This window comes from Plectropomus leopardus, chromosome 1 (assembly GCF_008729295.1).
Source record: "Plectropomus leopardus isolate mb chromosome 1, YSFRI_Pleo_2.0, whole genome shotgun sequence".
NCBI lineage: Eukaryota > Metazoa > Chordata > Actinopteri > Perciformes > Serranidae > Plectropomus > Plectropomus leopardus.
This window is the reverse complement of record NC_056463.1, coordinates 2397582-2413060: the sequence shown is the minus strand read 5'-3', so window position 1 is coordinate 2413060 and position 15479 is coordinate 2397582. Positions and strand designations below refer to the sequence as shown.

General features: G+C 37.6%; 1 protein-coding gene across 2 annotated transcripts; it reads left to right on the top strand.

Moving 5' to 3' along the window:
• The first annotated feature begins 1303 nt into the window (after positions 1-1303).
• txlng (taxilin gamma) lies at positions 1304-13598 on the top strand. Of its 2 annotated transcripts, none has more exons than XM_042490341.1 (11): positions 1304-1345; positions 4055-4163; positions 4405-4552; positions 4713-4804; positions 5891-6061; positions 6773-6967; positions 7567-7686; positions 8367-8441; positions 8621-8713; positions 8799-8894; positions 9664-13598. In XM_042490341.1, the coding sequence occupies exons 2-11, from the start codon at positions 4071-4073 to the stop codon at positions 10033-10035; spliced, it is 1455 nt and encodes a 484-aa protein (XP_042346275.1). In that variant the 5' UTR covers positions 1304-1345; positions 4055-4070; the 3' UTR covers positions 10036-13598. The 2 variants fall into 2 exon arrangements, with proteins under 2 accessions (XP_042346275.1, XP_042346266.1); XM_042490332.1 differs by lacking the exon at positions 1304-1345 and adding an exon at positions 1379-1450.
• Positions 13599-15479: the final 1881 nt, after the last annotated feature.

Here is a 15479-nt window from a genome sequence, read left to right as displayed (position 1 = left end):
AAACAGAATTGGTGCAGTAGTTGTTGTTGTTGTTGTTGTTGGGTTTGGGTATCAAGTGTCTGTTGTTTTCCTCCCTCTCTGACGTCCCGGAAAAAGAGGAGCTCACAGATTTTTGCTTTTGGTTTTGACTTCAGCTTCATCAAGTCAGTCAGATAACTACTGGAAACACGAGGGTGCTACCTCCAAAATAAAAGCGCAAGACATGTCCAGGATGTGAAAAGCATGGTTACAGTTTGTGTTCACGAATGTTTAAATTTACTGTTAAATTAACGATATTTTGAATAATACTTCATTTCGATATTAACTCCATATACCACAGAAACAAAAACATTTAAGGCCAGTGTTAGAGAGAGTAATTAATTAAGTTAATTAGAGGAAGGGTGAAATAATAATAGATGATAATAATAATAGTAAGAGTAATAATTAATAATGTAATATTTGCACTTGAAGCTTTGATGAAGTAGTACATATATATATATATACACACATATAGCATTTTTGAAAGGATAACTAGTTATCTGTACCCCATTACATTTCAAAAGTAATAAAAAAAAACAATAATAATAATAATAGCTATTACTCTTAATAATAATATGAACAATTAGTTTAACAAATATTTTAATAATATTAATAATTAGTTTAATAACAAATTAGTTTGTTCCATTTAGTTAAATTCTTTAATAATAATAACAATAATAATAATAATAATCTATAACACAAGTGTAAAAGTAATGGCAGGGGGATTTGGTGACTTGTAATCAGAGGAAAATCACATATTTTCTGAGGCTTTGAAGGTAGTTAAAAGTAATTGCATTGTATATTATATTTTTTAACAGGATAACTAGAACTCTACCGCATTACATATAAAAAAATAATCATAATATTATTTTTAGCTATATAATAATAATAACAATAACAATTTATAAAACGGGTGTTAAAATAATGGGAGAGTAAATCTGTGAAATGGTGGAAAATCACATCTTTTTGAGGCTTTGAGAAGTAGGTAAAAATAATAACATTATATATTACATTTTTAATAGGATAACTAGGATTCTGTAAGCCATTACATGCCAATATTAATATTAATAATAATATTAATAAATAATAATAATAATAATATTAATAATATAAATAATTAATAATAATAAAAAACGGTCGTTAAAATAAAAGTAAAATCGGGGATTTTTAATCGGTGGAAAATTGCATCTTTTTTAAGGGTTGCTCAATCCAATGCGCTCGACAACTTTTTAATTTTGAAAAGCAGTAACCGGATGTTTTCCTTGATGCCGGACAGTCGCAGTTAGCTTCATAGCCGCGTCCTGCTTCATCCCGTGTTAAAGCACAGGTAAGCGCGCCTGCTCTTCACAACCATATTTTTCTTTACCGGTGCTGTGTCGTGCTGATCTTACATAACTCCGGCGCTGTATGTGAGCCGCCACCGTCAGCCGAAGTGTGTATCTTTTTCATCCTCTCTCACACAATAGATATTTGCCGAAGTAAAGTTCACTTTTAGTGTTAGCCAGCGGGGCTAGCCACCGACTAGCTGTTAGCACAATATTAGCAGTAGCCCTGCTAAAAATAGAAAACTTGTTATCATTGGTTAGACTTTTGCTCAGAGTCTCTTTGGCTAAGTGGTGTTAATTAACCATTTGTAAATGTCAACGGAAGTTTAGGTAAATTGATGAATACAGAAATGCTTGCTGTGTGTGTAGCTAAGTAGCTAGCTAACGTGAGCAGGGACCGTACGCGCCGTTCTGACCTGAGTCGATGGGACGTCACACCAGACTTCCTTTAAAGCATCGGACATTTAAGATTACATCGCAGATCATCTTAACAACTTTGCGGATACTTCATCCGTTTAGAGTGTTTTACATGTGACACACCGCGGCCTTTATTTCGGCTCAAGTGTTGCACTTCAATTCGTGCACACAACTTTATTTTTCTCAACTTTTTAAAGTTGGTCAACGCTAGCCGTTTATGCTAACAGTTGGCAGAGATGATCAGAAAACCCCATCAAACATTTTACTTTGTGCACTAACGTTACTGTCATGTTGTACACCCTTTCGGGGATATAAAGTCGTTTTGTTTACTCAAACGAGATCTCCCTAAAATTGTCTTTATATTGAGTAAACAACGCGTAGCTAAGTTAGCACTGCTAGCCTCATAGCCGCTAACATGTTTTGCAGGAAACTGCGGCGAAGTTAGCTCTGATATTACACGACCCGCTGGTCCAAAATACACTAAATGTCAATTTATCATCACATTATCATCCTCAGTAGCAACACTGGTGTATTAATTGTTTTTTTTAGCAGCACTTTAACTTTTCTACGTGTTGTTTTTTGTTATCTTACACCATACTCACCAATTAGCCGAAAACCCAGCTACATAATAATTAACTTTCATAGATGACCTGTCTTTTGTTTCACTTTGCTGTTGAAACGTTTTGAAAATACGTATGAAATGTGTCGCGATCTTCAACCTGCTGTCTTCCTGAGGTGTGAGTGTCGGTGTGAGGCTGCTAACCTGTGAGCTAACCTAAAAAAAGTAAACGTGTTTGTGTCTGTAGGCCTGAGACGACTGACAAGGTGCTAAAGCTCGTCTGATTGTGCTTGACTTATCATGTGTGTGTTTATTAGACTAAAGCACGTGGCTATGTTAAAATTGGAGGGTATTTCATGTTGATTTGGCTGCTCTGAAATGTACCCACGATGCTGTGTGCAGTGCTGACATTTGGCTGCTGCTGCTGTACACACGTGGTTGACTTTTGGTGCCTGCTGTTGAAAAAGTCTTATTGCATTAGGACGGTATTAACGGAGCGAGCTGACTTCTCTCAATAAGGGTTTCTTCACGTGGCAACAGCCAGAAAGTCCAGCACATTTACAGAGAAGTTGTGTTTTTTATGCTGTAGGTTATTGTTGACATCTGCTGTATCTCTTCGCCCTGATACTGTTAGCCTGTAGCACATCAACACAAAGGTGCTGCCATCAAGTCCTTCTTTCTATATATAGAATTTATTTGGTCAGCCCTGAAGAAACACTGCATAGTTTGTATTGGAAAGGTATGGAAACCAGTTTCTACTGAGAAAAAAAGTGGTTTTTCTCGCATATCAGCATTTGGTATATGATATAATATATATTTTAGGGCCACTTTGAGGTTGTTGTTTTCTTTAAACTTGAAAAATGTAGTGATATTAAAGTTGTAGAAAAAAGTAATAATTTTATAAAAATAAGCTTGCCATATTACGAGAATAAAGTTGTAATTTCATTAGAATAAAGCTGTAATTGTATGAGAATAAAGTTGTCATTTTATGAGGAAAAAGTAGTAATATTTTGAGAATAAACTGGTAATATTCTGAGAATGAAGTTGTAGAAAAAAGTCGTAATTTTATAAGAATAAACTCGTCATATTACGAGAATAAAGTTGTAATTTCATAAGAATCAAGTAGTAATTTTTTTTGCGACCAACACATTTTTATTTTGACATGAGAAAACCGAAATCGAGAAACTGTTTCTTACCAAGTATTAGTAGTAACCCCTGTGTATGATTCAATGTATTGTGATAAAGTGTCATACTGTGAGCAAAGGCATATATGGCATTTAATAATGATATAATGATATAAATATACTTTTAGGAAAAAAAACACCATACATTAAAATAACTTCTATTACTTTTTTTAGTTGTTATTGCAATACCTAAGTGTATTTTGATACCCCATTTCTGCTCAGAGAGAGAGAAAAAGACATTTCTAAATAAATTAGATTTGAACATTGAAAACTACTGTAGTGATAACTTTGTAGTAAAACCCGTCACATTTTAAAGGATGATGTGCAGTGTTTTGTTGTCAGTTATTGATGTGTTATTTATACTGAATTTATGGTTTGTATGCTACCGTTATATAATAAATAACTGAAGCATCATCCCTTACCATTATTATTATTATTATTTTTTTAAAAATTTTTTTTTATTGTCATTATAACAAGACAATATTCAGTATTTGGTCACACAGTCATCTCTTCGTATTTTCTAACAGTTTTGGTTTACTCTGAATTTCCAGCTTGTGATCAGGACTAATGGAGACGTCAGGAGTTTGTGAGATTGATGTGGCGACCAGAAGAATAGTGGGAGGCAGCGACTCTCCACCCGAACTGGACAGCCCGAGTCAGGTAAACAATATACACTTGTTTGTTTTGTTGTTGTTTTTTTGTAGTCTTATTTTTCATGCCATTGGTGTTATTTGCCAAATATCGTGTTTCTTAACTGTTTCTTTAAGAGAAGCTTTAATTATTTGGCAGAATACATGAGTTTAAGTACCAAAAATTTACTTTTTTAGTTGAGCTCCTCTTATGGCCACTTTGGATGTGTGTGTGTGTGTGTGTGTGTGTGTGTGTTTGTGTGTGTTACCAGGAGGAGGTTGCAGAGTTTGGTTTGGGGTTGTGCTGCGCTGAGGAGGAGAGAGGGGAAACTCCAGGCAGAGAGGACAGTCCCAGCGACCTGGTGGAGGCAGAGCTCGACCCCGGAGGAGACCTCAAAACCGGAGAGGACAAGGCTTTTGGTACAAACATGAGTGTGTTTTACAATCACTTAGAGACAGGCCTTTTGTTAAATAAATGTAATGGTAAATTTACGTCTCGGTCTCATGTCAATCAGTCATGAGTCAGTCATATTTTTCTAAAAATTCCTGTCAGTAAGGTCGTTGTGTTTTTTTGTTCCAGGGAAGGAGGTTGTTCTCTTGATGCAGGCCCTGAACTCCCTCGCCACTCCTGAGGAGAAACTAGCTGCTTTGTGCAAGAAATACGCAGACCTGGTAAGCCGAATATCTGCATGTTAACATGTGTCACGGCCACGAACAAAGCAGCTGGACTTTCTGGATGACGTCAGCCTGGTTCCAGACCTCTCAGTAGCTGACCACATCTCACATTTGTTCAGCGGTTTAAGTCAGTCCGGTGCTGCGCTCACTGATGATGGTTTCCTGGGTTGGAGAAATTACAGAGTCAATCAGAGCTTTGAGCTGCAGCATCAATGTTCTGTTTCAAGCCTGAAAAATATCAACAAAAATAGTCACAAATGTTAAAAATACTCTTAAATAAACATTTTTTTTTTGCTCATCATCTCAAACATTACAATTAAAAAAACCTCACTGAACAACAGTTTGTGACGGCACAATATAACCATTCAATCAGATATAACTGTAACCAATACAGAAAAATAGACAACAAGAGTAGAAACTTGTATCCACGAAAAAAAAACCAGAAATTAATAATGAGAAAAATCTTATCAGGGATAAAATAAAGTGAAATTTTGTAAATGTCTTGGACTCCTATGGATTGTTTTTACACTTAAGAGCTCTCCTGAAATTAAACAATTCATTAAAAAACTGAAAAAAGAGGTTTAATGTTGTCAGCTCAGCATGAATATATTGTTCAGCCTAAATACAAATGATCAACAAGCAGTTGCAAGAAGCCAGTAGATCTTAAAAAATATTTTTCAAGTAGCTAAGGAAAATGTCTAGGGAAGAAAGAAAAACGTGAGGGAAAAACTATATTATAAACTATAATTATTCACTAAAAATTATGTTACATAATTATATAATTTTAGCTACTTTTTGCCAAGTTTTGTACGCCTTGTTTCTTTCTTTTTCTTTTTCTTACTAATTCAGGAAATTTTCTTGAACTTTTTACAAATTTCTTGCTACTTTTGGGTAATTTCTTTCGTTGCTCACTGGCTTCTTCCCATGTTTTTGAAAGAAATACAGCCAATTATATCAGGTTTTAAAGGGCTAATACACTGTAACTTTCTAAATGAACATAGTATGCTTTGATTAATCACAGAAAGGTGAAAATAAAAAAGTTTACCATAATGTGTTCCTTTGATGCTGACTGTGTGTGTTCAGCTGGAGGAGAGCCGCTGCATGCAGAAGCGTCTGAAAGCTCTGCAGAAGAAACAGTCTCAGATCGTGAAGGAGAAGATCCACCTGCAGGGCGAACACAGCAAGGCCATCCTGGCCCGCAGCAAGCTGGAGAGCCTCTGCAGGGAGCTGCAGAGACACAACAAGACACTGAAGGTACGCCTTCATCTCTCTGCATAGATGAAGTCACATGTTGCCTCTTTTAACTCTTAGTGACTGTTTGGTGCATTTTACGTGTTTTTCATTCTTCATGTTTTGATAATTTTGGCTGCGTTCATGCATATGGCATACACTTTGGCAAGATTGTATATTTTTGTTTAATCTTGGAATTTGTAGCTCAGCTCCTACAATAAGTCTAAAATACACTGTGAAAACAAAATAGTTAAATTCACACTGATTAGTGCAAAAAATGTCCAATTGAAACTGAAATTTTTGATCCCACAGCCATCAAAGCATAAAAACAGACATTGTATTATTTTTGGGGTCATTCTGGACTTTTGACCCAGCAGTTGTCATTTTTACTATTTTCCACCTGATGACATTTTTTTTTACCATATTTGGGATATGGAGAAAATACATGCTATTTCTACTAGATGCACTGACACAATCAGTGTTGCTGCAAATCATTGACATATCCCAGACTGTGATCATCAGAAACAATAATCTGCGTCTACTGAAATATATTTAAAACATGTTTTGTTTTAGACAAACAAAAATACTGTTAATGTATAATATTGTTTATAGCCTGACTTTGAAAAGCGCATTTTGTGTGCGGCGCGATGCGAGTGTGTGATATTAAAGCAGGCCCTGAGAGTTAAACCCTCGCTCCTCATTGACCTCCTCTCATTCTCCCTCCCGTCACCGCAGGAGGAAAATGCTCAGCGGTCCAGGGAGTACGAGGAGCAGCGGAAGGAGGCCATGCTGCACTTCCAGATGACCCTGAGTGATATCGAGGTGCAGATGGAGCAGCACAGCTCCCACAACACCAAGCTGAGGCAGGAGAACATGGAGCTGGCCGAGAAGCTGAAAAAGCTCATCGAGCAGTACGAGCTGCGAGAGGAGGTACGGATACAAAAGCTGCAGTTTAACGCAGCAGTCAGTTCATGTGTGAGCCCCTTTATAACCTGCGCTGCAGACACCCAAAACGTGTGCTGGTCAAGAAACTGGAGTTTCATTGAAACTCTTGTAGGTGGTTTTCATGTGAACATGAATCATAAAAGAAAGAAACATATCGGCCATTTTAGTAAACTAGACGACAAGGACCACAGAGTTTTAAATAAGCATAGCAGTACTACTAATATTCTGAACACTTTGAAAACTGAGCAAAATGTATTTATTTATATTTTTCCAAAAACACAGGGAGAAGGAAACAAGTAGCTTAGCGAAACAAGGCCCAAAAATCTGCATAAAATTGTAAAAAAGTTACAAAAAACCTAATAAAAATAAGCACAACAAAGTTCAAATGAGCAGGAAAATGACCTTGAAAAAATGTATTATCTATTTATTTTGTTTTATTATATTGTTTCCTTAACATCATTTTCAGGATGAAGTTATTGAGCTATAACCGCAGCTAGACTCCACCGTGCATGTAAACGTACTGACAACTGACCGTGGACTCGCTGACTCGGGCCTTTTTTGAACTCTGACGTGTCCTCTTGCAGCACATAGACAAGGTGTTCAAGCACAAGGAGCTTCAGCAGCAGCTGATGGACGCGAAGCTGCAGAGAATCACCGAGATGATGAAAGAAGTCGAGGAGAAGCAGCAAAGAGAGAGAGACTTTGTGAGTACATCTTCTGTGTCTTCTTTTTCTCTCCACCATCAAAAAGCAGGATTTAATATCAAGTAGCCGAGCAGAAAGATCTATCAATGATATTAACCTCAGGGACTGCCTGGAGCATTTCATTTTCATTCAGTTTTTGATCATTTTGGCTGTGTTCATGCATATGGCATACATTTTGGAAAGATTGTGTATTTTTGTTTAATCCTGGAATTTGCAGCTCAGCTCCTAAAATAAGTCTAAAACACACTGTGGAAACTAAGTTGTTACATTCAGACTGTTAGGTGCAAAAAGTGCACCATTGAAACCCATTCAGACTGACGTTTTTGGATCCCACAGCCTTCAAAACATAAAAACACTCGCTGTTTTGTTTCTGGCTGTCATTCGTAGCTTTTGCCTTGGACTTTGTCATTTTTACTATTTTCCACCGGATGACGTACTTTTTACTATATTTGCATGGAGAAAATACATACTGTTTCCACTGTGTGCACTGTCACAGTCAGTGTACAAACATAGTGGCATCATGACAAAAACCTGGCATTTAAAGGGTTAAAATTGCTGAAAATTAATGAATATTTGATATTTATGATTAGGACTGATGTTGGTTAAAAATAAACTCAATGAAAGTAGAAAATAACAGTAATGTGAAATGTGTGTGAACTGACTTTACTGTGATGCTTCAGCTGCTGAAGGACGCCACGGAGTCCAGACACAAGTGTGAGCTGATGAAGGAGCAGGAAACACAGCTCAAACAACAGGTACGTGCACGCACACGTGCACACGCACACACACGCACACACGTTTTTGGGCTCTGCAGACATAAACACTATAGATCTTTACTGGGGATATTCTGTAGAAGCTTTGTGTTTGTGAAGTTAACATCTAACGAGCTGAAAGGGTTAAAAACGTCTCACTGCTCTCCCGTTGTCTCTCTCAGCTCTCGCTGTACATGGACAAGTTCGAGGAGTTTCAGAGCACTCTGGCTAAAAGCAACGAGGTCTTCACCACGTTCAGACAAGAGATGGAGAAGGTGACTGACTGACCGACGTCCCGTTGGCTTGCGTTCGTGTCTCACTGTCTTTGGTGTTTTTTTAACTGTGTGGATTTACCTCCAGATGACCAAGAAGATCAAGAAGCTGGAGAAGGAAACGACACAGTGGAGGACCAAATGGGAGAGCAACAACCAGGCCCTGCTGCAGATGGCCGAGGAGGTGACTCACTCTTCTCTGTACTGTTGGTCGCTCTGGTAGAAGCGAAACAAATCAACTAATTAAAAGAACAGTTAATCATTTTAGGAAATATGCAGTAAATGTGTTATAGTTGTTAGAATTTTATATTTAAAATTATTTTACAGAATTATTGTTTTTGGAAGCATATTTTCCCCCGTCATTTTTTTCTTTTATTCTTTGATTATTTTCTTTACTTCCATATTTTTGTGTTTTTTACATTTTTTTTGCTGATTTTGGGGCTATTCTTCTTAAATTGCAGTTAAGTTTTTGTATATAAACCTTTGAAATCTGAGCAAATTGGTTTGCTTTTTTAAACATGGGGGAAAAGGGCATTGCTACAAATCTCTTGCGAATTGCAAGACATTTTTAGCTTTGTAAAAAAAAAAATTTAAAAAAAAGTTTTTAAAAATAGAGAAAAATAACCGCTATATTATAGAATTTGTTGTTTTGCTGTTTTTTGGGTCATTTATTCTTAATTTCCTCATTGCCTTTTGCCCACGTTTTTTAAAGAAATCAAAAGTAAAAATTACAGTTTAGTTTTAGGGCAGTTTTCAAGTTTGCTTTGATTTCACAAATCCATGAAACAATCTGACGAGATAAGCTTCACTCAAAGACCACTTGCTTGCTTTTTTTCAGGGCTTTCAGTCTGCCTTGGTCAGTCTGATGGAATAATCTTTTATTTTTGTCTGATTACTTCTTTTTTTCAAATGATAAAAATGAACTTTGACACTCACGAAACGTTGTGTTGTAGAAAACTCTGCGTGACGGCCACTTCAAGGCCCTGCAGGGGAAGCTGGAGCTGCTGGAGAGGCTGTGCAGAGCCCTGCAGAAGGAGCGGAACGACCTCAACAACCAGCTCAGCCTCCTCCAGGAGCAGGGGGACAAAGGGACCACGGCACCTCCCGAAGCCCAGCCGCGGGAGCCCTCCGCCGGGGAGGAAGATGAGGACGAGGAGGAGGAAGACGAGGAGAGCTCGGCACGGGGTGACGAGCTGGAGGCGGAGGGCGTCCACCAAGATCCCAGACCACCCGAACTGGACCCCACAGCGGCTGCTACTGACAAAACCACTACTGCGACGTCGACGACGACCAGCCAGCCTGCAGAGAGCTCAGAGCAGGACTGAACGCGCCCGCTCGGCCGGTGTGTAGGTGAGACGGGTGCGATCGGAGGGTCCACACACCTCCAGCCTGGTTCCATAACTAGCCAGAAAAACCACCTGCAATGGGGATAGATTTCTTTTCTTTTTAAATCCTAGACTTGCCTCTCCAGGTTTCTACACGAAAACTGAACCCATATCTTTTTTTGTGCGCTAGTTAAAGACGAATAAAATGATTGTATCAAGGATTCTACTCTAAAACGTTGCCCACGTTTGACATTGGTTGTAATAATTGGCTTTGTGGTGAGCACTTGGTACTCCCTGTTTTCTACCATAACTGTATTTTCATAGGAAATTGAAGCTGTTTTAAGTCAAATTGACCTTTTATTCTTCACACGGTCTCTCCCTGTAGTGTCACGTCTCATTGGAAATTAAATTTAGTGGGTTTGTCACATGCACATTGTAATAGGTCACTTTTTATTAATGTAGCCTTACAGTCCACATGTGAGCCGAAAAGCAGGAAACGTAGTGTAGAGTCACAGTCAGGCGTGTTTGACATCCGTCTTGGCCACAGGGTATTAACATTTTTTGGTGACATCATAACAAAACTCGTATTTGTTTAAGTTTTCACTTTTTTGATTGAAACAAAAAGTGTAGCAGCTAAATGAATCTGCACGTCCTCATGAAATAGGCGGCGCTGGTTAGACGCTCAGTAACATCGCAACCACTAGCGGTGATGGCGTATTTTCACTTAAGCAAGCTGGAAGGGCTGTCAATATATCTAAAAAAAAAGTAATGTTTCATTTCTAAAAATCAATTTGAATAAAAATGGAGTGCTTGAGCCAAACATGCCTCCAGTGACAGGCAATTGTTTTCTCTACGTTACTAATACAAAACAGAAAATTAGGAAATAGAGATGCATGATAATATCAGCACATCATCGGTATTGCTTTTTTTTTTTATTGACAAAGTGAACTTGAACTAAACATCAACTCTAAGTTGACATATTTTTCTTATTTTGCGCAATCAGTGAATATTACACACATTAAAAAGCATTGCATTTTATGTCTCCATCTGCTTGTGGGCCGTCATGATACGAGTACGCATATATGATGTTAATTATGTGGGGAAAAAAGTGGATATATCGATATTGGTTATCGGCCAAATGAGTTATTATATATTGGCAGAAAATCCAATATCATGCATCCCTACTGCATAATATATTTCATAGTTGCTGACAGTCTACCTTTGTGGAATTCAGACTGCACAGGGGGTATTAAAGGTGGTGGTGAGAAAGTATAAATAAGTAAATAAATAGCTGTTTTAAGGATTAAGCCTGAAAAAGTCATAATATTTCAAGCTGCAATTTCATTAATAAAAAAAATGTAATATTTTGAGAACAGAATGTGTTTTTATGAATTAATTTAGAGGACATGGTCTTGCAATATTATGACTTAAGAGTGTCTTTTATTTACAGGAAAAGATTCGGCATGATCTGGACGTAACGTGAAAGATAAACCCAGTGCAAAGGTCCATTTAATCTGATGTGCAACATTCAATCGTGAGTTTACTCATTCAGTACGGGCCAACAGGCGGGTTTCCGTTACAGATTTACGCAAAACTTAATGGATATTTTCAAAATGTTGATAAACAGAATTGCGAGATGACTGCGTTTACATTGAGTTATGAGACTTCTCTTCTGGTGATAACGCTCCAGTAACCATGGCGACTGATGTTCAAAACATTAGCAGCATTATTTCTATTGCAGCCAGCGCACGAGCACCGCACTTCCAATGGAAGCGTGTTATGGAGCGATGATGGGAAGGCGAGCCTCTTATGTGTGAACGACCACGTCCGAGGGATTTCGGGGGGCTGATAGTCCACGATTTCACGGTTAATTGTGGATTCAAAAACCTCCGTGTGAGCCGTTTAACTTTTAGAGTTTGCGATCAATAACAGCTCTTGCTCTTCTCTTTGTTATAAATCCTATAAAGGGAAAAAAAAGTTTTCCATCGCAGTTTTGAAAAATCTGCCTTTTTTAAATAGACTAAAAAGAACCTCATGTAAGAGTGAGAGCTTTCGTGTTTCCATTAGGCGTATTTTATATTTACAATTTCAGTTTGCGCAATTTGAGTGTTAATGCAAACCCGCCTGCTGTTAGCCGTCTGTCCCAAAATGAGGTAATGAGTCTCTCACTAACACTATTCAGCTGTGCAGTTGTGGTTCCCCCCCAGTGGTCGATCTGTGTTGCATTTTGAACTGATTCGGATTATAAAAACTCACCTGTTACTGCAGAATCAACCAGGACTGAAATCTCAACTTGATAGTTTCACCTCCAATTTTACCTGTTTCTGTCCCTCATAGGGATAATGTGGGAAATAGAAACATTAATGCAGGTCAAGACAATAATTTTCTTGCTGGCTTGTCGCCCACTTGAGAGACTAAAATGATGTAAAGAGATGAAAGCTCAGCAAATGCCCTCGTGCAAAATAAGTGTTGATTTGAATCAGATTTTTTAAATGAACCATGTGATTTGATTTTTCTGTGGTCAGCTGAACAGGGTGCTCAGAGAAGAGCCATGTCAGGAGTTCGGAAACTCCTTCGTCCACTGGCAAATTATTTTCTGTAAATTATGTTTGAATAACATCTTAGTACATCAGAGTAATGAGCCTCCACATCTTTGACACTTTATACTGGAATACTATTGAATGTGATTTTTCTTCTCTAATGCGTTTAAATAAAAAGATTGATTTTCATTAGCGATGCATATCAGTAGGAGCAGTTAAAGGAGCAGCTGTTATTGTACTTAAGGAAACTCATCAGTAGGCGGGTTTCTATTACAAATTTGTGCAAAACTTGAGCGATATTTTCGAAATGTCAAGAAAACACAATTGCGATACGAATGAATAAAACCTCACGCAAGCATTAAAACTTTTTTGATATAAATGGGAGTTTTTCTGAAAGTTAACATGATTCTTTTTGGCATATTCATATTCACAATTTCAATTTGTGCAATTTAATGGTTAATGGAAACCCGCCTAGTGTGTGTAGACGCCTGAAATCGATTGTCGGCAGGGTCAAATCAAGTTGCGGAGCTTGAGTCACATTGTGGGATTTTTGTACTAGTGAAACTAGTAAGAATATCAGCTCCTTAAATCAACAGACACACTTGAATCCTGCATATTGTACTTTTAGTCACCAGGTTTCTTTTTGGGCGTCTTTGTCAAAACGAATACTTCACCACCCAAATACTATCTGTATATCAGTTACTTCCATGTTTCATTGAATTAATAAGGAAAACTTTCTTAGTTGCCTTCGAGATGGACAAAGAATCCACAGAAAACTCTTGATGAATTGACAAAATCAGTATTTCTGTCCTGCTGAACGTGAGAGACGCTGGCGCTGCTTTCAGAGGCCTTTTAAACCTTCGACCCAAAGCAAATAATTGGTGCAATTTTCTTTTAAAGAAACATCGGTAAAAAAAAGGAAAGATGCAATTTGGTAAGACACATTCCAAAAATTACAAGAAATTAGTAGATTTAGAAAGAAACTATAACGATCATAATTACTTATTTAAAATAATGTAACAGGATTATTGTAATTTTAAGCACTTATTCCAGGCCTTTTTGGGTCATTTCTATTTTTTGTAGCTCATTGCCTTCCTCCCATGCTTTTAAAAAAAGAATCAAGCCATTTTGCTAAGATTTTTAAGGGTTAAACATGGAAATATTTCTGGACTACAATAAAAAAAAGTTTCCTTCACACTCGAAACATGACACAGGCTGAGTAACTGGTATACGAATGGTCTTGTCGAGGGTGAAGTATTTCTTAACCCCTTCCTCGCTCCACTATCTGGGCAATAGCTCCTAATGCAGCTAAACTTGTTCAACAACTCTCGATGCAGAGCGACCTGCTAAAACCCCGTAATGCTTCGTCTGCATCCTTATTTGAAATCTTTTATTTGTGGGTAAAATTATGAGACTTTCTGCCAACTTTTCTCCCCTTTGAGATATTGTACGCAGCGGTAAAAGAACTGCTTAACTACACAAAGTGTAGTGGTGATGGACTGTTTGTTTTGTTGTGTGTGGCTGTCCCTTCGAAACTTCGTATATTGGAAAGTCAGTGAGAATCACCGAGGTGTTACCGACAAATAATCTTCCTTAACAAATATGTACACAAACTGAATGGGTGTGATGTCCTCGAAGATGTTGCTTTGCAGTCTGACTCTGTGACCTCTCCACATTTCTCCTCCTCGTGCGTTTTTCTTCTCGCTGTGTGGATCTAAAAACTACTCTGATGTGAACACCAACAGGGTCAGGTGTTGTGTGCGTAATATCCCTTCAGTTAGAGGACAGGTCTAAGTCTTTTCAGCATCTGTTTCCTCTTTCTTTGGCGTTGCCCCAGATTGACTCTCAGGTAATGTCAGAATCTACCTCTGCAGGTGAGACTAACTGTGAAAGAAGAGGCATGAGTCACCGTAGCTTCGGAGAGCTCTATTTTTACTAAAAAAAGAAGAGATGAGCCCACACCCCCTCTTTGATTGTACAATGTTCTTATAGTCCTGTCTTGCTTTTCAATAAACATTTTGTAGAATTTGCAAAAAACTATGGATTTATTTCATACTAACTAAATCATTATTGGGTCTTGTGTCATTTTCTGAGTGTCAGAGTAAAGTGGAGAGGAGGTTTATGTGCACGTGTAAAAATGCGTACTGGGATTGTTTGAAGCATTAAATTCTTCACCTGCAAAATTACCATTTGTTTATCAATGTTACCTTGAATTCAGGAAGAAAACCTTTTTTCTAACATGCCCACACTGTAAACAGAGAATCCAAAGAAGGCGAACACTCTTCATGGATTGAAGTAAACAGGGACCACGTTAAAAACAAAGTTCCCTCATATTTTCAAGGACAAAGTGTCAAAACTTGTCTAGAACTTTTCACACATTTCACATAATTTCTCCTGGCATCCACGATGCTGGTAAACCGCTCTCACACAGCAGTGCATATTATATTAGAGATACATTATTACAAATTTACAGTTAACCCCTTCGGGGATGTTTGGCACATTTTACATACTTTTCATTAATCATTTTTGGACAATTACGGCTGTGTTCATGCATATGGAATTCATTTAGAGATAAGTCTAAAATACACTGTAAACAAAGTTGACACATTAATACTGTTTAGCATAAAAAATGTGCCATTGAAACCCATTAAAACTGCAACTTTTGATCCCACAGCCATCAAAGCATAAAAATATGCACTGGATTATATCTAGGTGTCATAAATTTAAAGGATTAAAATTCTTAATATTAATGATTTGTACTGTTGTTTAAAAATTTAGGTCACTGAAAGGAGAAAATAATATTAGTGTATGATGTTTTTTAAAGCTTGATTTGAAAACGCATCTTGTATGCAGAGCCATACGATATGTGTAATATTAAAGCGGGCCGTAAGGGTTAACTGACAT

What these genes read in the sequence shown, in the direction of transcription:
- txlng (XM_042490341.1), top strand. Translation starts at nt 4,071, where the DNA reads ATGGAGACGTCAGGAGTTTGTGAGATTGATGTGGCGACCAGAAGAATA. An exon ending in GACACAACAAGACACTGAAG is followed by an intron (nt 6,062 to 6,772) that starts GTACGCCTTCAT and finishes CCGTCACCGCAG; the next exon opens with GAGGAAAATGCTCAGCGGTC. An exon ending in AAACACAGCTCAAACAACAG is followed by an intron (nt 8,442 to 8,620) that starts GTACGTGCACGC and finishes TGTCTCTCTCAG; the next exon opens with CTCTCGCTGTACATGGACAA.